The 18139-nt window shown below is 45.0% G+C and overlaps 1 protein-coding gene across 2 annotated transcripts; it reads right to left on the bottom strand.

Annotated features, from left to right (window-relative positions):
- Nucleotides 1–318: 318 nt before the first annotated feature.
- On the bottom strand, nt 319–17687 carry TMEM248 (transmembrane protein 248). 2 transcript variants are annotated; one of them, XM_053995727.1, is made up of 7 exons: nt 16516–17687; nt 8262–8436; nt 7033–7318; nt 5375–5525; nt 4543–4726; nt 3929–4072; nt 319–3085 (listed from the first exon to the last, which is right to left on the bottom strand). In XM_053995727.1, exons 2-7 carry the CDS (start codon nt 8418–8420, stop codon nt 3065–3067), a joined length of 945 nt encoding a protein of 314 aa, XP_053851702.1. In that variant the 5' UTR covers nt 8421–8436; nt 16516–17687; the 3' UTR covers nt 319–3064. The 2 variants fall into 2 exon arrangements, with proteins under 2 accessions (XP_053851702.1, XP_053851703.1); XM_053995728.1 differs by lacking the exon at nt 16516–17687 and adding an exon at nt 8536–8591.
- Between the last annotated feature and the right edge of the window lie 452 nt (nt 17688–18139).

The raw sequence follows: 18139 nt of genomic DNA, 5'->3' as shown, positions 1-18139 counted from the left end.
CCTTTGTGTGTGTGTGCAGCTCCTGAGCACCTCCCAGGACAGGGCTGGGGCTCAGGAATCCCAGTTTTGGTGACAAACAAGTCCCAGGAGTTAAACAGAAACAGAGGCTGCTGCCTTCAGATTGATTTTCTCCCTGCCAGCCAATTCATCACCAGCAAGGTTTTGATGAGTGCTGGAGGGAAAAAGAGAATTTACAACCCAAATTCAATTTCATTTTGCTGCAGATTTTCCCCTGATTTCCTCCTGTGCTCCAGATAATTTTGGTTGATTTATGAAACCTCTGCAGCCACCAGGCTGGGGAAATAAAGACAGCAAGGATAAACTTCATAGTTTTTATTCTGCAAAGCAATATGCACATCTTACAAACACAAAAATTAATCTAGGAGAGAAATGTCATTTCCAAATCAGCTATTAACCATCATGCAACAAGACAAGTGAAATGTAAGAACAAAACAAAACAAAAAACAGCCATCTCAAACCCTACAATCACCTGCAGAGGGTTGAAACCAAGGCTCAGATTTTCTATGTAATGCCAAAGAAAATGCAAAAAAAAAAAAAAAAAGAAAAAAAAAAAGAAAGAAAGAAAATGGCAGCTTTCTAAGAACAAGAAAACACGTACAAATAGAATCAAAACTGATTCAAGTCATAGTTAAAAAGAAAAAAGAAAACAAAAAAAGGAAAGATCAATATGATCTGAACTTTAAGTTTTAACTCTTCTGTTTGGCTGCATTTAACTTTGTACATCGCCTGGGAACAATCCAATATTCCTCAGCATTCCAGCACTTTGGCCTGCTGGGACACCCTGCACCTCCCTGCTGCAGTGCAGGGGGCAGAAGGATGAACTGAGGCCAAAAAATCCAACTCTCCAACGTTTTCCCTTTTGCATCTGTGGGTGACAATCTTTAATCCCTGGGGGGTGCAGAAAGTGGGGGAGAAGTTGCCAAGCAGGCTCCTTTCATTCCCCAATGGTTCCCCTGACAGCCCAAATTCCAGCTGGGATGTTTGAGGTCAGAATTTGCTGAAGGAGAAAGGATCTGCTTTGCTTTCCTGAAGGAGCCAGGTGACGTTGGGTGGTTTTTGGGTATTTCCAAGATTCCCTTCTCCCAATCCATCTCCTATTCCTGCCTTTGGTCCCCAGATCAAGCCACCCTCGGAGGCAACTCCTGGAGTGAGGATTAGCACAGAAGGCTGGGCTTGTGTGATTTAGGAACAGCTCAGGCTGGGATTTAGGAACAGCTCAGGAGAAGCTCTGGGCCTGTTTCACTCCCCTGGGAAGCAGCAGCAGCCCACAGCAGCATCAGGAGAAAACTTTTTATCCCTAAACTTCAAACCAGGCCATCTCTAAAGCTTTGCCTTAACATTCCCTGGAGGAAAATATGTCAGGTAATCCCACGTGGGGAACTGAAATTGTGGGAGGAAACGTGTTCTGAAGGAAACTGTGACTGCTCAAACACCCTTAACACTCGTGAACTTACTGAAGTCCCAACACACACAGACCAGGAGTGGTGTCTGGAGGGAATAAACTGGGAATTTTCTGCCAGCATCACTGAGACTATGAGATTCTCACTTGGCTTTTTTCTTCTGTGGAGTTTGGAGCAAAAGGAGGAGGGAAAAAAAGCCTGTGGGGAGGAATGAATGAATGAATGAATGAATGAAACCTGGGAGAAAAGTAAAAAGTCAATTAAGGCAACCAGTGAGATTTAAAAGCAGTGGTGGAAATGTCTGCAGGAAGAGCCTGAACCTTGAAATTAAGGAGGCTGCTCAAGGAACCAGGAAGAAAAACCAGCAAAAGGCAGAATGGAGAGATGCACAGAATCAAATCTCTGACTGAAGAATGGACACAGAGAACAGAAGGGGTTTCACTGGGTGGATTCTTTGACCTTCCTCACAAGAGCCCCACTTTTGTGGCCATTTTCCCCTGAGTGGACAGCAGAAAATGGCAATTTAATGAATTTAATGGGCCAGAGCTCAGCAGTGCCAGTGGCAGCTGCCCCTCAGAGCTGCAGGCACAGTCCCAGACTCTGGGATCTGTTTTCCTTTCACTCTTTGCACTTGCCCAAGGCTGTGCAGAGCCCCAGCAGGCTGTTAACACAATCCATCTTTTTATTAAGTTTCACTTTCTAGAAAGAAAAGAAAAAAAAAAAAAAAAAAAGGGAAAACAAGTGTACAGACAGCTGCTCTGCAGCAGAGACACACAATCCTGGCTGGAGGGCTGGGGATGGGAGGCCAAGTGGAAAAGTTTTCCAGATAGTCTCTGTGCTGACTGGTTCTCTGGCATTCAGCAAGCCAAATGAAATACCAAAAAAAAACCCACAAAAAACAAACCCAACAAAAAAAAAAAAAAACCAAAAAAAAACAAAAAAAAAACCAAGCCAAAACAAAAAAAAATCAAACATTTCTTTTCGGTAAGTAACAGTTTAAAATGGGACTTCACTTCTTAATTTTTTTACTATGAATAAAAGCACAAGTTTGTCCTAAATACAGCACTATTAAAATGTGAATATGTACTTTTCTTTTTTTCTTCCAAAAGAGAAAAAAAAATCTAAAACGTTGATATCTTTTCTTGCAAGCAAGGAGCAAATGGAATAAAGTATTAGGCCACACAAACACACACTGAATTCATGTTGTAGATTGGTGGCTCTGGAAATGCAGATTATATCAAAGGTGCATACTTGGTTCAAACACACTGTACAGACTGGGCAAAAAACCAAACTTCTCTTGGTTGGTTTGAGACACTTGCAAAGGCATCTTCACCTGCCCAGGTGCAGCTAGACAAAAATCTCTGCCTCTGTGGAGCCTTTTCACTGGAGTTATCTACACCAACATGGGGCTGTCCCAGGGCAGGGCCGGAGGATCCCGACCACGCCACGGGACAAGCACATCTGCTCAGAATTACTCTGGATATTCTGCTTTTATAAATATGTACAAATCAATTACAGGCACTTTGAAATGTCTTTGGTTGGAATAAACCAACATTGCAAGGTAATGGATTCACAGAGTGTTAAGACCCAGGCTGGGTTCAGCAGGCAATGGTTTCGGTCGTTCTCAGGAGGAGAGGGGGGTTTTATGCTTCTGACAAAGCAACCTGGGAAAATAAACAAAGGAAGAGAAAATATTTAATTAAAGGCAAATTCTTAATCCTGTAACAGTGATATGATTTATCTCTGTGAGCTGGCAGAGCTGTCCTTGACTTTTCAAAGCAAGCTTGGAAAGTCTGACTTGGAAAGGAAATCAAAGCGAGTCTGAAGGCGTTTTGTACTTTGCAAAAATCAATAGAATGAAAGTTCCAAACCACCCAAAACCAAAAAAAAAAAAAACCCACAAAAAACATCCCAAACCAGCTCGAACTACAAAATATCATTAAGATCAAAAGGTGACAACACTGGCTTCCTACTCCTCAATTAAATATATTCATATTTAATCCTTCAGGCAAACTGTAGGTCCCCAAGGTAATGCTTGATTCTTTCAACAGCTTTGTTACTGTTTTTAACTTAATTTTAATTAACAACCAATGACTCTTTCAACAGCTTTGTTTTTAACTTAATTCTGATGAACAACCCTTAGAATTATATATCACGTTTTACTCAAGGTTTTCAGTCTGTTGTGGTAAAAGATAATTAATAAATGAAGATTTAATGCCACTATTCATTGCTTCACACAAAACAGTTCAAGCAACACCAGAATTACCACAGAAGTCACAGCCCAGCACTTCCTGAGCTGCAATAATCCATTTCTGGAGGACAGAAATCTCATTTTGAGGATCTCCAAAGCACTTGTATGGATTTTATAACCCCTACCTGCACTGTCCACAGTGAAAGGCAATTAAATCCCCATCTCCAGAGACAAGAAAAACCAGTCTGTCCTCTGCCCAACAGGAGCTTTTCTCTGTTTCCTTATCAGAGTCAGGATTTTGTTACCACACACTCACCTTTTCAGAGCAGAATTCTGTGTTGCTTTGCCTCAGTTTGCTTGGTCTGCCTTTAATGACTGCATAGCAGAACATTGTGATCACCATCACAAAGAGGAAGTAACTGGTGTGCATGAGGTGCAGGTTTATTAGAGAGCGATCATCCTGCACACAGAAAAGCAAATTAGAACCACTGACTGACTTAGCACTTGGCATTAAAGCAATAATTACCAAATCAACCCAGAAATTACTTCATTAATCAACTTTCTCCCCTTTACACAGCAATGGGAGTGACTCCTCATTGTGGCACAAAATGCTTCCTGTGATAAAGATCTGTGTTAGGGATATTTTTCCAGATATTGGCAGAGGCTTTTGTGAAATGATTTCAAAGTGTAAATGGTGGTTATTAAGAGCTGTGAGGCACGTGGATGAAGATCATCAAACCCATTAGGGTGGAGCATTCTCAGCCCTCACACCACACAATAAACCAGCAGCGAAAATTACAACTTTAGGAACCATATCCAATGAAACCACACAATAAACCAGCAGCGAAAATGACAACTTTAGGAACCATATCCAATGAAACCAGAGCTAAGCATTTACTGAAAACACCAGAGGAGCAGCCCAGCACTTACATCTGGAACTATAACAGTTAGTTTGGGATTTAAAGCATGGTAGACTTTGCCAATTGCTCCCTTGTAACACCAGAAGGGGTTGTAATCCTGGGCATATTTTGTGTTCGAGTCCCTGGCCGTGGTGAAGATCTTGTACCACAGAGTGGCATTGCTGTAGGTTTCAGGAACACAATGTGGTGGCTGACTGCAAGAAAACAGAAATAATCAGCACCCTGAAATGTATTTTCCATGTTCAACCAGGACAACTTTGCTTCTCAAAACATGGTTTTAATTTGGGCCTTCCAAAGCAACAGTAAAAGCCCAAAGTTTAAGTTACAAACCCCCAAAAGCCACATGATTGCTATGCTAAAATCAGAATTTAACTGCATGTTGTTGCACTAAGCCAACATCCCACAGCTTAATTAGAAAAACACTGGTTTTCCTAAGGCTTCCCACAGCCTGGGCTTCTCCAGGCTGGAGGGAAAACAGTGTCAGGGAATCCAGAGAAGACAAAGGGAAGATATTTTGGTGAAGGCAAAACAGCCTTTGCCTTGTGCTGATCTCTCAGCAGGGAAGAGGGTGAGAACCTCAGTGTCAAATCTCATCTCTGAAACTCAGTTATGAGGTAAATCCCTTAAATTTCCACGGATTCTCTTGCTCCCAGTGAAGTTTAAATCACAGCTGAAAGGCAGGCACGGGCCAAAAAATCTCTAAGACAGCAGAGGTTTTGTCACCATGGGGGAAGGAGTGCAAGGACACAATTTCCATGATTAACAGGAATTTTCACGAGGAGCTAACAAGTCAGAGGAATGAATGAGGCAGGAAGCAGCCCCTGGGGCAGGGCTGCACTTACACTGTGACTGGGAACACGTTGCTGGCTGCTGTCACAGTCATGCAGGTGGTGAACACGACCTGCTCGCAGTGGCCGTGCAGGACACAGTCATCAGAATTCCAGGCAGCTGGCAGGGTGAAGGTGATGTTTATCTCCTCGTGGGATTCTCTGCCTTTGAGAAAGAGACAAGGAAAGCTGGGGTTTGGTTCACAAAAGTATCTGAGCAACAATTGCTGGGAGAAGGAGAACACACAAATGATTAGGGCAGGAAGCATCACCCTTTGGAGTCATCCCGGATCTTTGCAGGCAACAAAGAGAGCAAAAAGAAAAGTTAAAACCCAGAACAAACCACAAAATCCCCCAGCTGCTGCTCTTTCTAATCTCTCCCACCTCAGAACTGTGGTCATCAGGCTGCTTTCAGAACTTGAAAACTCTTTATAAGTGAATTTATAAGTGAACTCTTTATAAGTGAAACACATGCATGTTCACAGACCTTTATTAGAAAAGCCTTTCTCCTCCTAAGAACTTTGTTCCACATCTGTTTTTTCTGATGCTCACTTTTCAAACTGGAGATATTTGTGTAGAGAAAAAAGTGCCAGCAGATACTGAACTGCACATTAAGTCCTGTATGATAACTCCACGTGGAGAAATTCAGACTGAAAACAAATCCAGGCTGCTGCAAATGGAACTTGCATTTGGTAGCTCTCAAAGCAGCAACAAAATAACAACAGAAAACCCAGTAATGCACATTTGCAGCTATTGGCAATGTCTCTCTACAGGTTGAAGACCTTCAAATGCAATTCTGGCTGAAAGCTAAAACACAGTGAGGTTCTATTATCAATTTCTATTAATTCTCTATGAACTCCTGTCAAAACTTTCTGGCAGGCAGCCAGAGAGCAGATTGGTCTCTGCACACCACAGAACCCATAATCATCTTATCTGGTGCTGTTTGTGATATTAAAGCTGATTCATTTATACTTTTTAGATAAACTAGAATTTTTTAGGCAACTTAATACTCTCTACTGCATCTATGTCACATTTGAAATGTCAGCTGAGGACTTGATGGATCAAGACAAAACTGAAGAGAGTCACTGTTTGGAATTTTGCTGGCTTAAAAATGACCTTCCATTGTCATTAGGTTTAATCATTTCAAACTGCCAAGCCTGATCTTGGCACGCCTGCAGGTTCTTTTCCATTCTGAATGCAGGGAAAAGTTCCTCTAACAAACAAGGGAAGGACTTCATACAGGAATAAACTCAGAATAAATCTGGGAACACATCTGTGCTCTGTGCATAAGAGTTATCTCACCCATAATAAGCTGGTACATTTTTATTTGATTATGTAGTTATTAAAATCATATAATTATTTGGAATCATAGAATGGTTTGAGTTGGAGGGGGCTCTAAAAACGATCTTGTTCCACTCTCTTGCCAGGGGCAGGGACACTTTCCACTAGCCCAGGTTGCTTCAAGCCCTGTCCAACCTGGCCTTGGGCACTCCCAGGGACGGGGCAGCCACAGCTTCTGAGTACTCATGACCCTCACAATAAAGAATTTCTTCCTAATACTTAATCTAAACCTACTTAGTTTCAGTTTGAAGCCAATCCCCCCGTGAAAGGTTAGAAAAAAACCTCTAAAAGCCAACTGTGACCTGAATTTTTAAAGGTCCAGCCTTGCCTACCTGAAAGTCCAATCTGGTGCCCAAAAATTGTGGAGCTGAGGTGTGTGACATTGCGAGAGTATCCCCCAAAAGGTCTGAGAGGGTCCAGGGTCAGCGTGATGGTGACAGAGATGTTGATGGGACCAGAGTCCTCGAGGGTCTGTGGGGACTGCGTGGAGGACCTGGCCTGCCCGCTGGTCACGGTGCTCTCTGGAGTTGTGGTGTCGTTCAGGAGGTGCTTCAAGGTTTCATTCTCAGATATACAGAAGTCCAAATCATTAAACCTCAGCAGGAAAGTATTCCAGTCCTTAAAACAAGAGAGGAGATTTCAAGCCCCTGAGGGAGCTCACGCCTCGCTCGGTCCCATCCTGCCCAGTTCCAGGCCATTGAACAAAAATCACACGGCTCACAGAGCAACACAAACACCAGCAGGGCTGGCTCAACAACAGCAAAGTTGTTTGTAGAAGTCAGAGGGGTTCAGTCCCAGCTCCCTCCTGAGCTAGAAAGGAAACTCAGTCTGTCTGTTCACAGAATCACTGGGTTGGAAGAGACCTTTAAGATCATCGAGTCCAACCCAGCCCCAACACCTCAACTAAAGCCTGGCACCCAGTGCCACGTCCAGGCTTTGTTAAACACACCCAGGGATGGTGACTGCACCACCTCCCCAGGCAGAACATTCCGGAACTTTATCACTCTTTCTGTAAAAAACTTTTTCCAAATATCCAACCTCTATTTCCCTTGGTGCAGCTTGAGACTGTGTCCTCTGGTGCTGTCAGTGCTGCCTGGAGAAAGAGACCAACCCCACCTGAGCACAGCCACCTTTGAGGGAGTTGTAGAGTGATAAGGTCACTCTGAGTCTCCTTTTCTCCAGGTTAAACACCCCCAGCTCCCTCAGTCTTTCCTCACAGGACTTGTGTTCCAAGCTCCTCACCACGCTCCAGGGTGAGCGGTTTCTGCTCAGGCTTCCCTCACTACAGGACAGTGCTGAGGGAAGAAGTTCCCCAAACCAGCTAAATAAACAAACTGAATAACACCTAAATAACAAACTGAAAGGTTCCTAGCCACAGCAGGGAAGATCCATGACAGATGATTTGGCCTCATCACTGACATAGAACAACTAACAAACACTCAGCCCAACAGCCCTTCTGAAAGTAAAATGGAGACACTCCCACACAACTCTGTGCCCTTTAGGAGGGGAAAACAATTAACTTCAGGCATGTTTTCCAAATGAATATCATTTCTGCACGTACCTCTGTCATTTCTGGGGATTTGATCTCCTTGATTTTGAAGAAGTAGCCCAGTGTCAGGAAGGCGATGGCCATGGCGCTCACGCTGATCATAAAGACCACGAGCGGAGGGCGGCTGCTGATATAAACCTTCAGGTTCTCCAAGAGGTTTATGTAGAACATTATTCTGATTGTTCACCTGAGGGGAAAGAGTGTTCCAACAGAGTCACTGGACTGTGTGCTACAGCTGGGGGGTGGTGGATCCCAGCAGACAGAAAGAGAGAAATGGGTTTGTTACCCAGAATGGAGACTGGATTCCGTGGCTGTTCACCGAGCACAGAGCGTGTGCCTGAAATACAGCAGTGATCAGAACAGGCTCCACATCACCTTCCCAGGGCTCAAACTGCCAGCTGGGAACAGGTGGTAAGGAATGAGGGCTTCCAGCACAGCCCAGAATCTCTGATAGGTAATAAAGCCAGTTCTTGCCTTTCCCCAGGCAGGGTATCACTGCTACAGTTTAATGCCAGCAATGTCTGGATGAGCAAGGTACAAATCAAACTTTGCACATCCTTTGAAAACCAAGGCTGGAGCCTTAAGGATCCCTCTTTACCCTACCCCAAGTGCCTCTATTTTCAAAGCAGGATCTGAGAAATAGCCCCACATTATTTAAGGCTTTTGCACCAAGAATCCCATGTGCAGAAACACCAAAAAAACTGCATTAAGGTGAAGACTCCTGGTCTTTATTTAATTCTTGCAGGATCTGGAACTTTTTGTTCTGTCTGTAAGCATAGCCAGGGAAGCTATGCTTCCTTACAAGCTGAGGAAATGTCCCAAGTCATTAATTTTTGCCCCAGATAAAATATTTTGTCTGATTCTCCTCCTGAATTTTTATCTGCAGAGCCAAAAGACCCAAATTCTTGTATCAGCTTCCCCATCTCCACGCCCAGGGAAAAGCAAACAGCCAGGTGTTAAAGGGCTGCCTTGTGACATCTCCTTCAGGAGCTCTGCAAGGAAGAACTCCAAGCCAACCTTTATCTTTGTCCTGCCTAAAACCCTGGCTGAAAAGGCTTTTAACCCCAACTAAACCACCAAGGCAGGAGCTGCTCCTAGCAATGTGCTGCTGATCTCCAAAATTCTGAGGGAAAGGCAAAAACAATTCTGTACTGCAAGGGTTAAAGTTGGAACATCCATGGAGATCTGATAACATTTAATTAAGGCAGGGACTGCTCCTGCAGCTCGGGGTGATTCCCACTGACTCCCACCATTGTCATTTACAATCCAGGTGTAGCAGGGCTGAAAAGTGGCAGCTCAGAGGAGGAGAGAGGCACAGGGCAAGGCAGGGAGGGATCTGTGATGTGATCTATTGATTTAAGAGAAAACAAAGGAAGGGTAAAGGACAAGCAGGCAGACAAAGCCCTTTTCAGAGCCCACAGAGTACAATGATCCCAACTTCCTTGTGTATACTCAGGATTTTACTGGTAGGAATGCTTCAGCAGTTCCTGTTAGCAGAAGAAATATTGACAGAACCTGCAGAAGTGTCCCAGAGAGGAGAAATCCCAGCTCGGGGAGAAGAGACACAGGTACAGTGCCAACAACACAGCCCTGAGCTGTGCCTGCTGACTCCCCACTCGCCCTCCTGCCTGAACCCTGCTGAGACAGAGCTCTCCAGAGCTCAAGATCTCACCCTGGCTTTATTATTTTGCACCATCAACCCCTTCCCATCCACCCTGCAAAGCCCAGGAAGTTTTTCTCAGTGAGATGCAGGTGCTGCGAACATCTCTACAAACCCAGGGTGAAAAGCAGGGAAAGGAGAGGGGTGAGAGGGGAAGAAAAGGTGATGAGAAATGTGCACCTTACCAGAACTTTGTCCCAGAGCAGCTGTGGCACAGCCAGGCAGGCCAGGGAAGGTGGCAGAAGGCAGCAGGGACAGGGAAGGGAGAGCTGGGGCTGGCAGGGATCATGCTGGGAGTGATCCGCCCTTCTGCTCGTTCTGCCTATCTTGTCCCTGGCAGCAAATTCCTTAAAAGAGCCCGAGTTAAAAACCCCAAACGCTCCATCCAGAAGCAAAATCCCAAACACTCCTTCTGGAAAAGTGGGAGACACATGGGGAGACTGAAGGAGATCAAAACCTAAACGAAAAGCAGAGTTGTAGGCAGTGTCCCCTCCTGAATTTCCTTTAGGAAATAGCACAGATGCAGAGTTTACTGCAGCTTTTAACCAGGGCTGAGTGCCACCCACAGCACATCCAGGGCTGGCATTCCTTTTTTAAAGGGGTTTCCAACGGCTCCATTAGAATTTGTTTGCCACAGGGTCTAAACCAGCCATAAAAAAACCCGGGATGTGCTGGAAATCCTACACAGGGAAATATTTGGGCTAATATTTTTATGTAAGAGATCACCAGCTTTTGAGTGCCAGTTGTTTAATATGCTGCCGTAACTCACTGGCTTTGAAAGCAATTAGAAAATGCCATAAGCTGCAATTTCCGAGGAGTAATGTGCTTTTGGGAGGGCAAAGGGAACAACTGTGGATTTCAATACTGGAGCTGACATGAAAATAGCAATGGGGGAAAGCAGAAGGATGAATGTTTCCATGCTCTTGCCTGAAGAATTAATGATTTTTTAATCAAAGTACTTAAATAACTTTAATTGTCACGGAATTTGTGATCCAGATCAGTGCATTACATCAAAGTGACTGTGGATTTTCAGGCTTCCTTAAACTCCTCTCTGTTAGAATCACATTGCATCACAACTCTTCTGCCAGCTCTAGTAACTAACTTCCTCCTCTGTGTAAATGAGTAACTTCAAGAATATAATTTAAACTTCTATTTCTTGTTCACAGAGTTAAAAAAAACCCAACAAACCAAACCAAAACAATGCTTTTACCTCCTGGCAGGTCAGGCAAGCAAGATCAGATTTCACTTTTTAGCCAAATGAATAATTTAGTGAGTGGCTCTAATGACTGCTGCTGCCTCTCTCCACTCCAGCAAAGCCTTTTAATACTTGGTGCAATAAAAATCTCCCCAGTCAGACTAAACAAGGAGCTCAAGAATGAAAACTGCCAGGCTGGAACATTGGCCAGCAGCTCCAAGGTAATTGCTGGGTAGTGAGGGATGTTCAGCAGGAGTTACAGCTGCTGGAACTCGCCTGGAAACCCTGGAGATGTTGTGCTCTTAAATCAGCATCTACAAACCCAGGCAGGGAAAAAGATTAAAATGGTAAAGGGGGGAAAATACAACAGTTTAATCTGTCAGAGTGCCAGACAAACACAGAATTGAGCAGCCAACTCAAAAGCAAGAAAATATTCTACAGTGTGGGGAGATTTCCTCCAAAACAGCTCCTGAAAGCAACCTCAAAGGAGCAGCATTGTGAATTCCTCTTTATTTGTGTATGAAAGAGTGTGGAAAAGGAAGCTGCTGAAATAGACTGATGAGTTTTTCAAGGCTAAATTGCAAACAAGGAAAATCTTGAAGTCTATTGCAAAGACCAAAAAGTCAATGCAATGAGTCACAGCTGAAGTATTAAATTCCCATTTGGAGGCTTAATATCAAAGGAGCTGAATTCCTAAGAACAATAAAAAACCCATATGCTGCACTAAGGCAGGTATTGATAAGCAAAACTGCAGTTAGCAAAGTGAAAAGAAACCAAAACCAAACATTAATTTTAAAGAGATCAAAGTAATTTGACATTTTTGTCAATAATGTCAACTACCACCCAGCCACTAGAAAGCTTAAAATGATGGAATTTCCTCACAGATATTTCCCCTTCTTGTTGTGCAATCTAGAGGAGGGGTTTAAATGTAAAATCACCACTGAGATATCCTAAAGAGGAAAAGGGCAGGAGGCAGCAGTGCCTCTCCCAGCACCTCTCCTTTAGGATCTCACAAGTTTTTCCATTCTCAAGATCTCATTGCACAGGACAGTGTTTAAATTGAGCTGTGCAGCTCAAAAAAATTAAATCAATTGTATTTTCAAAGGTGCCCCACTACAAGGAGTGCAAAGGGGTTAGGAAATGGGTCAGCTCAGGGTTAACCACTTTAAATGAAAATTATGTCGTGTGCCAAAGGAATATTTACAAATACAAATCAAACAGACCATGGGAAAGCAGCCATAAATAAATGCAAACAAAGCAGTGGTGTTCACCTCAAACACCTTTAACAACAGTAAACAGCAGCAGGTACCAAAATCATCTTTCATTTGGATTTTTCTCTTCAAATTTGATGTCTAAGAGTGAAAATAAAGCAAAAGGAAAATCAGAGTTGTATGAGCTGGGGCTGCTGGTGGGGCTGGTGCTGTTCAGTATCTTTGAGGGTGACAGGGACACGGGGACAGCTTGGCAGTGACACCAAGCTGTGTGGGAAGGATCTGGACAGGCTGGAGAGGTGGCTCTGAGACAACCTGATGAGGTTCAAGACCAAGTGTAAGGAAGAGTAACTCCACCATCCTGACATCTGGGGAAAATAGAGGTGTCAGGATCTGCAGCAGCTTCAGCTCATCTTTTTTAGGAAGTGGGATGAAATTGCACAGCCTAAAACCTTCCCCAGGAGCAGCAGCAGGGCAGGAATTCATCCTGGAGGAATCCCCCAGGGCACAGCACTACCCTGTCCAGCTGAGCCTCCTCCCCTCCTCCAGCGTGAACAAAAGAAATCAAAACCAACAACTCCTAGGAAATGCCAGCAGGTTTCTCCTCAGCACAAGGGAGGGAAGCAATCAGGGCGTGTGGAGGAGGAAACTTCACAAAAACATCACCTTGGGTCCTTGAATCCAACCCAATCAACCCCAAGATCAGCAGATGTGCACAAACACATCTGCTCCAGTGGGAGATAAGGGGAATTGGCTCCAGCCAGAAGTGGCTTATCAGTTTGCTGAGCTATTTTATCCACAAATATGTTTACTGATAAAAAAAATTCCATATTTTCCTGGAGACTGGAAGCTGAAAATGGCAGGAAAATTGCTCTGCATCTGAACTGCACAGGGCAGGAGAGGAACAGCACCTGGAAATGTGGAAAAGGACACTCCTTCCTCCTGGTATCCTGATCAAGGATCAGGATCAGAATATGAACAAAAACCAGGGACTTGCACAAATAGAAAGAAGCATGAGATGCATGAAATGTTTCTTTTCAGCTCTCAAAACACTTTTCAAAGCTTAATTAATAATTTCAACATCCCCAAGAGGGGCACCAACAGCAAACATTTCAGGTCTGCCCGTGAAACAAAGCCAAGGAAGGGAAGTAATTTGGTGAGCGACAGAAAATTTTAAAGATCAAATTTGGACTGAATTTCAAACACCCAAATTCCTGACTTTCAACTCTCTATAAAGACAGAAATCTTGAAAAAAAAAAAGGTCAATGATGTAAAAAATAAAAAGGAAAACAAACATTACTCAATCTGTATGTGACAGCCCTTCCCAACAGACTTGTGTTGTTCAAAAAGTCTGGTGGATTCACCACAAGCACCTGAACTTTGTGCCAGCTGATACTCTGGGGACAGCAAAGTTGATTTCCATTTCCCACTGGAAGAAAAATTCGTGCAGAAACAGACAAATCCAAACAAGTTCCAAGTATTTTTTATATGTTCTCAGTTCTTAAAAATGATGAATGAGAAAAGGCAAGGAAAGTTAAAAGTCAGGAAGCAATAGAGTGAGGAAGCTTTTTTTCTCCTGGTTCAATGAACCCTGAATTCTGACTTTTGTTAGAAGTGAAAAACATAATTTAAAACATACCCAGCTGTAAAATCAAAATGAACTCAACCTCTGGTAGAAAATCAGACATTTTGGTGCCAAACTTGAAACAGGCATCTCTGTCTGCCAAGAGCCTGTGCCATGGGAATGAATCCCCTTCCATCTAAAAGAGCTCATGGGCATTTTTAAACCTTCCAGCTTTTCCAGGTCCAAGTCATGACTTCCAACGTGAGTTACCATAACCCAAATCACCCAGACTGCAATAAAACACACAATAACAGATGAAGGACTTTGAATTTGTATTAAAAATGCTAGTCTGGTTACTGCTGCTTAGCATGAGAACCTCGGAGGGGAAAGGAAAAGTAAAATTATTCCATTTTACAGGACCTTTAAAGATCCACTAGAAATCAAAAAATACAGGATGGCTTTACTGAAGAGGTGTGAAAATTCTCAGTAACTCTCCAATAATCACAAACTGGTTGAATGACCAGTTCAGGGTTAATTGCTGACTTCATTAAAGCTACTCAGTAAGGAATGTGGGACCAAATTGAGCAGTGAAAGTGCAGAGAAATGCCAGGAAAAGGCTCTTCAGTCTGCAATGAGAACTGTGAGGAGACAGGGATGCAGACAGATACACAGCTTGAATCACAAGCAGAGAAATGACTGACAAGCTGAGGAAATGGCAGCTTTGGGGAATGGCAAATTCAGAGTTTGGGTGTGGAAAGAAGGGAGAGAAGCAGCAAAACAGCCAGTGGCCACTGATGGAAATAGAAACAGCAGCAAAACCATCTGAAATGAGGGAGCTGGGACACAGCTGAGATATCAAAGCCACGGCTGGAATATTCTCACGTCTGTGTGCTTCACCCCCACTGCTCAAAGCAAACAGCACCTCAGCTTGCTCAGCCCCAGCTGGTGAGTTCACTCTCCCTTTTACAGATTAACAAACCCCCAAATGCCAGCACACACACAGGTTTTCACCCAAAACAAAACCTGGGACTTCTGAGCCCTGGGAACCTGCTTTATTCACAGGTCAGGACAGTCTTGGAAAGGAAATTAATTCCCACCCAGCCACGCTTTGGGTAAGGGGAGGTTTGGGAAGAGCAACTCAATCCTGATACCAGCGAGTTTCGTGAATAGTTTAGGGCTAGATTGCTAAACCAGCTTCATTTCTACAAAGCCTGTGCTGTTATTTAATAAAAAGGAAGAAGATCCCAGCTGCCAGACCCGCAGGAGGAGCTCAGGGGTGCTCCAGGAGGGGTCTGGATGTGCCAGGCTCTGTCCCTCTGTCCCCAGCTGACAAAGGACACCCAGCTCTGTTTGTCCCCTGCCCTCAGCTGGGCACTCTCAGAGCACAGGGACGATTTTGTTTTCTCAGGTGGCCTTTCAAGCTCTTGTCTTTCAAGTGGAAAAGAAGAATGACATTCCAGCAGAGCCACTCCTCAAATCAGGGCAGGTAACAGAGCTACCCAGGGCTTAATCCTGCCTGATGGGCCGGGCTCCGGGAGCGATTTCCAGGCTCAGTTCAGTATTAGCCGTGCTCGGGCTGCCACAGAAGTTCTCTCAGTCTGTGCACACCTGCTGAGCAGGAGCTGGACCGCGGGCACCGGGATTATTCCCGGGCACGGGCAGGTGCAGGGCAGCAGCTCCCCGGTGAAACCCGAGCCGCTGTGTCCTGCCCAGGGGCACAGGGATTCACCGGGGAGTGTTTCCTGCAACTCAGCCCTCAGAAAAAAAAAACCGCAATCATCATTTACCACAACTGCCAGGCTTGGGTTTTCTTCCCCACCACGCTGTTCCAGCGGCCAAACTTCGGGGAAGTTCAGCGAGGATGTGGAGAGCAAACCCTAATTAATGAATCCTTCTCTGCGCTCCACGTTTGTCTGCCAGGGCAGTAATTCCCCCTCCAGAGCTAATCCCGGAAATAAACTTCCCCAAAGACCAACCCTAAAGAGCAAACAAAGGGAAAAATAAAATCCCAGCCGTGCTGTAATGGGTTTTTTTCCCAGGGGGATTCGGATCCACGCTTTGGATGTACCGGCAGAGATGGAGCAGCCATGTTCCAGGCATGATGCACCAGGAATTTTAGCATTAAAACCATCATGAGATCGTTAGTCAAGTTAAACCCCCCCTAAAGAGTGAAAGAGCATGAAATATGGGTGTATAAAATATTGGGGAAAACATCCCAAAACAAGCACACAAAAACAGCCGAGCGCAGGAACCTCCGTTCAGAGGCTACTTTGAAACACAATTATTTTTAGTGCTACAGAAATTGCTATTTTTCACTGTTTTTTTTTTTTTTTTTTTTTTTTTTTTAACCCCGCTACGACGCCACGCATACAAACTTCAAGCTGACGACCTTTCCCAACGTAATTCTTATAGGTAAATCACAAAAAAACCCCGAGGCTACGACCCCGCAGCAGAGGCAAAGCGCCCCGAGCCCAGCCGGGACCCGGCGCTCGGGGGCAGCGCGGCGGTGCCGCGGCCCGAGGCTCCCCGGGGGCTCTCCCGGTGCTCCCCGCGCTGCTCCCAGCCCCGGGGCGGCCTCACGGCTGCCCCATCCCCCGGCAGGCCGGGCCGCAGAGCCGCCCCCGTCCGCTCCTTACCGGCGTCCGCGGCGGGGCTCGGGCCCCCGGGCCGGGCGGGGCTCAGAGGCGGCGGCGCTGCCGTGCGGGCGGGCTCTGCACCATCGTCCTGCCCTGCCGGGGCTGCGGGCACGGGCGGACGGGCAGCGGGGGGAGAGGCCGCTCCCCGGGCAGCCCCGGGCCGGACACACGGACAGGCCCCGGCACCGGGCCCCGCCTCCGCCGCCGCTTCCGGGCCGCAGCCCTGACCCCTCACCCGCCGACGGTGGCGCGGGGGGGACAAGATTGAGGCGGCGCCGGCAGCGCGGGAGGGGCCGGGAGCGGCATTGGGAATGGAACCGGGAGTGGAACCGGGAATGGAACCGGGAACAGCACCGGGAACGGAACCAGCACCGGGACAGGCACCGGGAACGGCACCGGGCCCTCACCGCGTTCTCTCCCGGCCCGGGCGCCGCAGCCCCGCGCTCCCGCTCCAGCCTCCCTCAGGATGTTCCCGCCTTCCCCGTCCCCTTTTCCGCCAAAAACGATCCCCAAACATCGTTTCTGTTGTGTTTCCTGACATAAATACCTATTTATAATAATAATAACTATAATAATAAATGCCAATACCTATTCCAATAGCTAAAAGTGTTCAGGGTTAAATCCTTAAAGCAAACAAACCTTCATTTACGTTTATCGTGGTAAATAAGAATAATATCGTTGGTTTATATTGCTTTATTATATATTACTGTCTATTATTAAAAATTAGTATTATTAATGGTAATATGATGACGTTTCCACGAGGATAATGTGAGGTCTGGTGGAGCTGTTTACTGTCCCTCACAGCTGGGCAAGCTGGGAGATAACCTTCCCTAAATATTCTGCATTAAAATAAACTAATTATTAAAAAAAAATAATAATTCTGCATTAAAATACTTGGGTGAAAATATTCCCTAAAAATGCTTTGGGAAGGTAAAACTCCAGCAGTCCCATGAGGATCTTAAAGGTCAGAAACCCAGAGATGACAGCACTGAATTAATGAGCGACAGTCACAATTAATGACTCCAACATTTCCTGTAAAACACCCTCCTCACCAAAGGAAATAAACGCAGGAATTCCCGTGCAAAGAAATATTTTACAATAAAAGATCCAACCCAAGGGGCTGCAGAGTCTTTTCAGTGAAACTGAGCTAAGAGCAGGAAAAATAAAGTGAATTTCTGACACTGACTGTGGGCACAGCACAGCACCTGTATTTTAAATCACTTTAAGGGATCATATTTCCATTTAAATCACTTTAAGGGATGATATTTCCATTTAAATCACTTTAAGGGATGATATTTCCATTAAAGTCTCTGCTTTGCTCTTTTTTGCAGCACTGGGGTCTCATCCAAACCTTGTGAACACCTCTGTGCTCCAGCCCTGCTCAGGGATTGCTCCAGGTGTGAAATCCACCTTTCCTGACTAATTTACTCACATTTTGAGTAAATTTTTCCAAATTCACCCAAATCAAATTTGTCAAATATACTCAAATCCACTTTTCCTGACTAATTTACTCCAAACACCCCCTCTGTGGTGCCTTGATTACAAGATGGCACGTGAAAAAAAAAAAAAAAAAGAGATATTTTAGTTACAAAATCCTTCCCAAGTGCTTTATCGCCCCAATGAC

This window comes from Vidua macroura, chromosome 20 (assembly GCF_024509145.1).
Source record: "Vidua macroura isolate BioBank_ID:100142 chromosome 20, ASM2450914v1, whole genome shotgun sequence".
Lineage (NCBI taxonomy): Eukaryota > Metazoa > Chordata > Aves > Passeriformes > Viduidae > Vidua > Vidua macroura.
The sequence above is the reverse complement of the archived record's forward strand: the minus strand, read 5'-3'. Positions and strand labels throughout refer to the sequence as shown.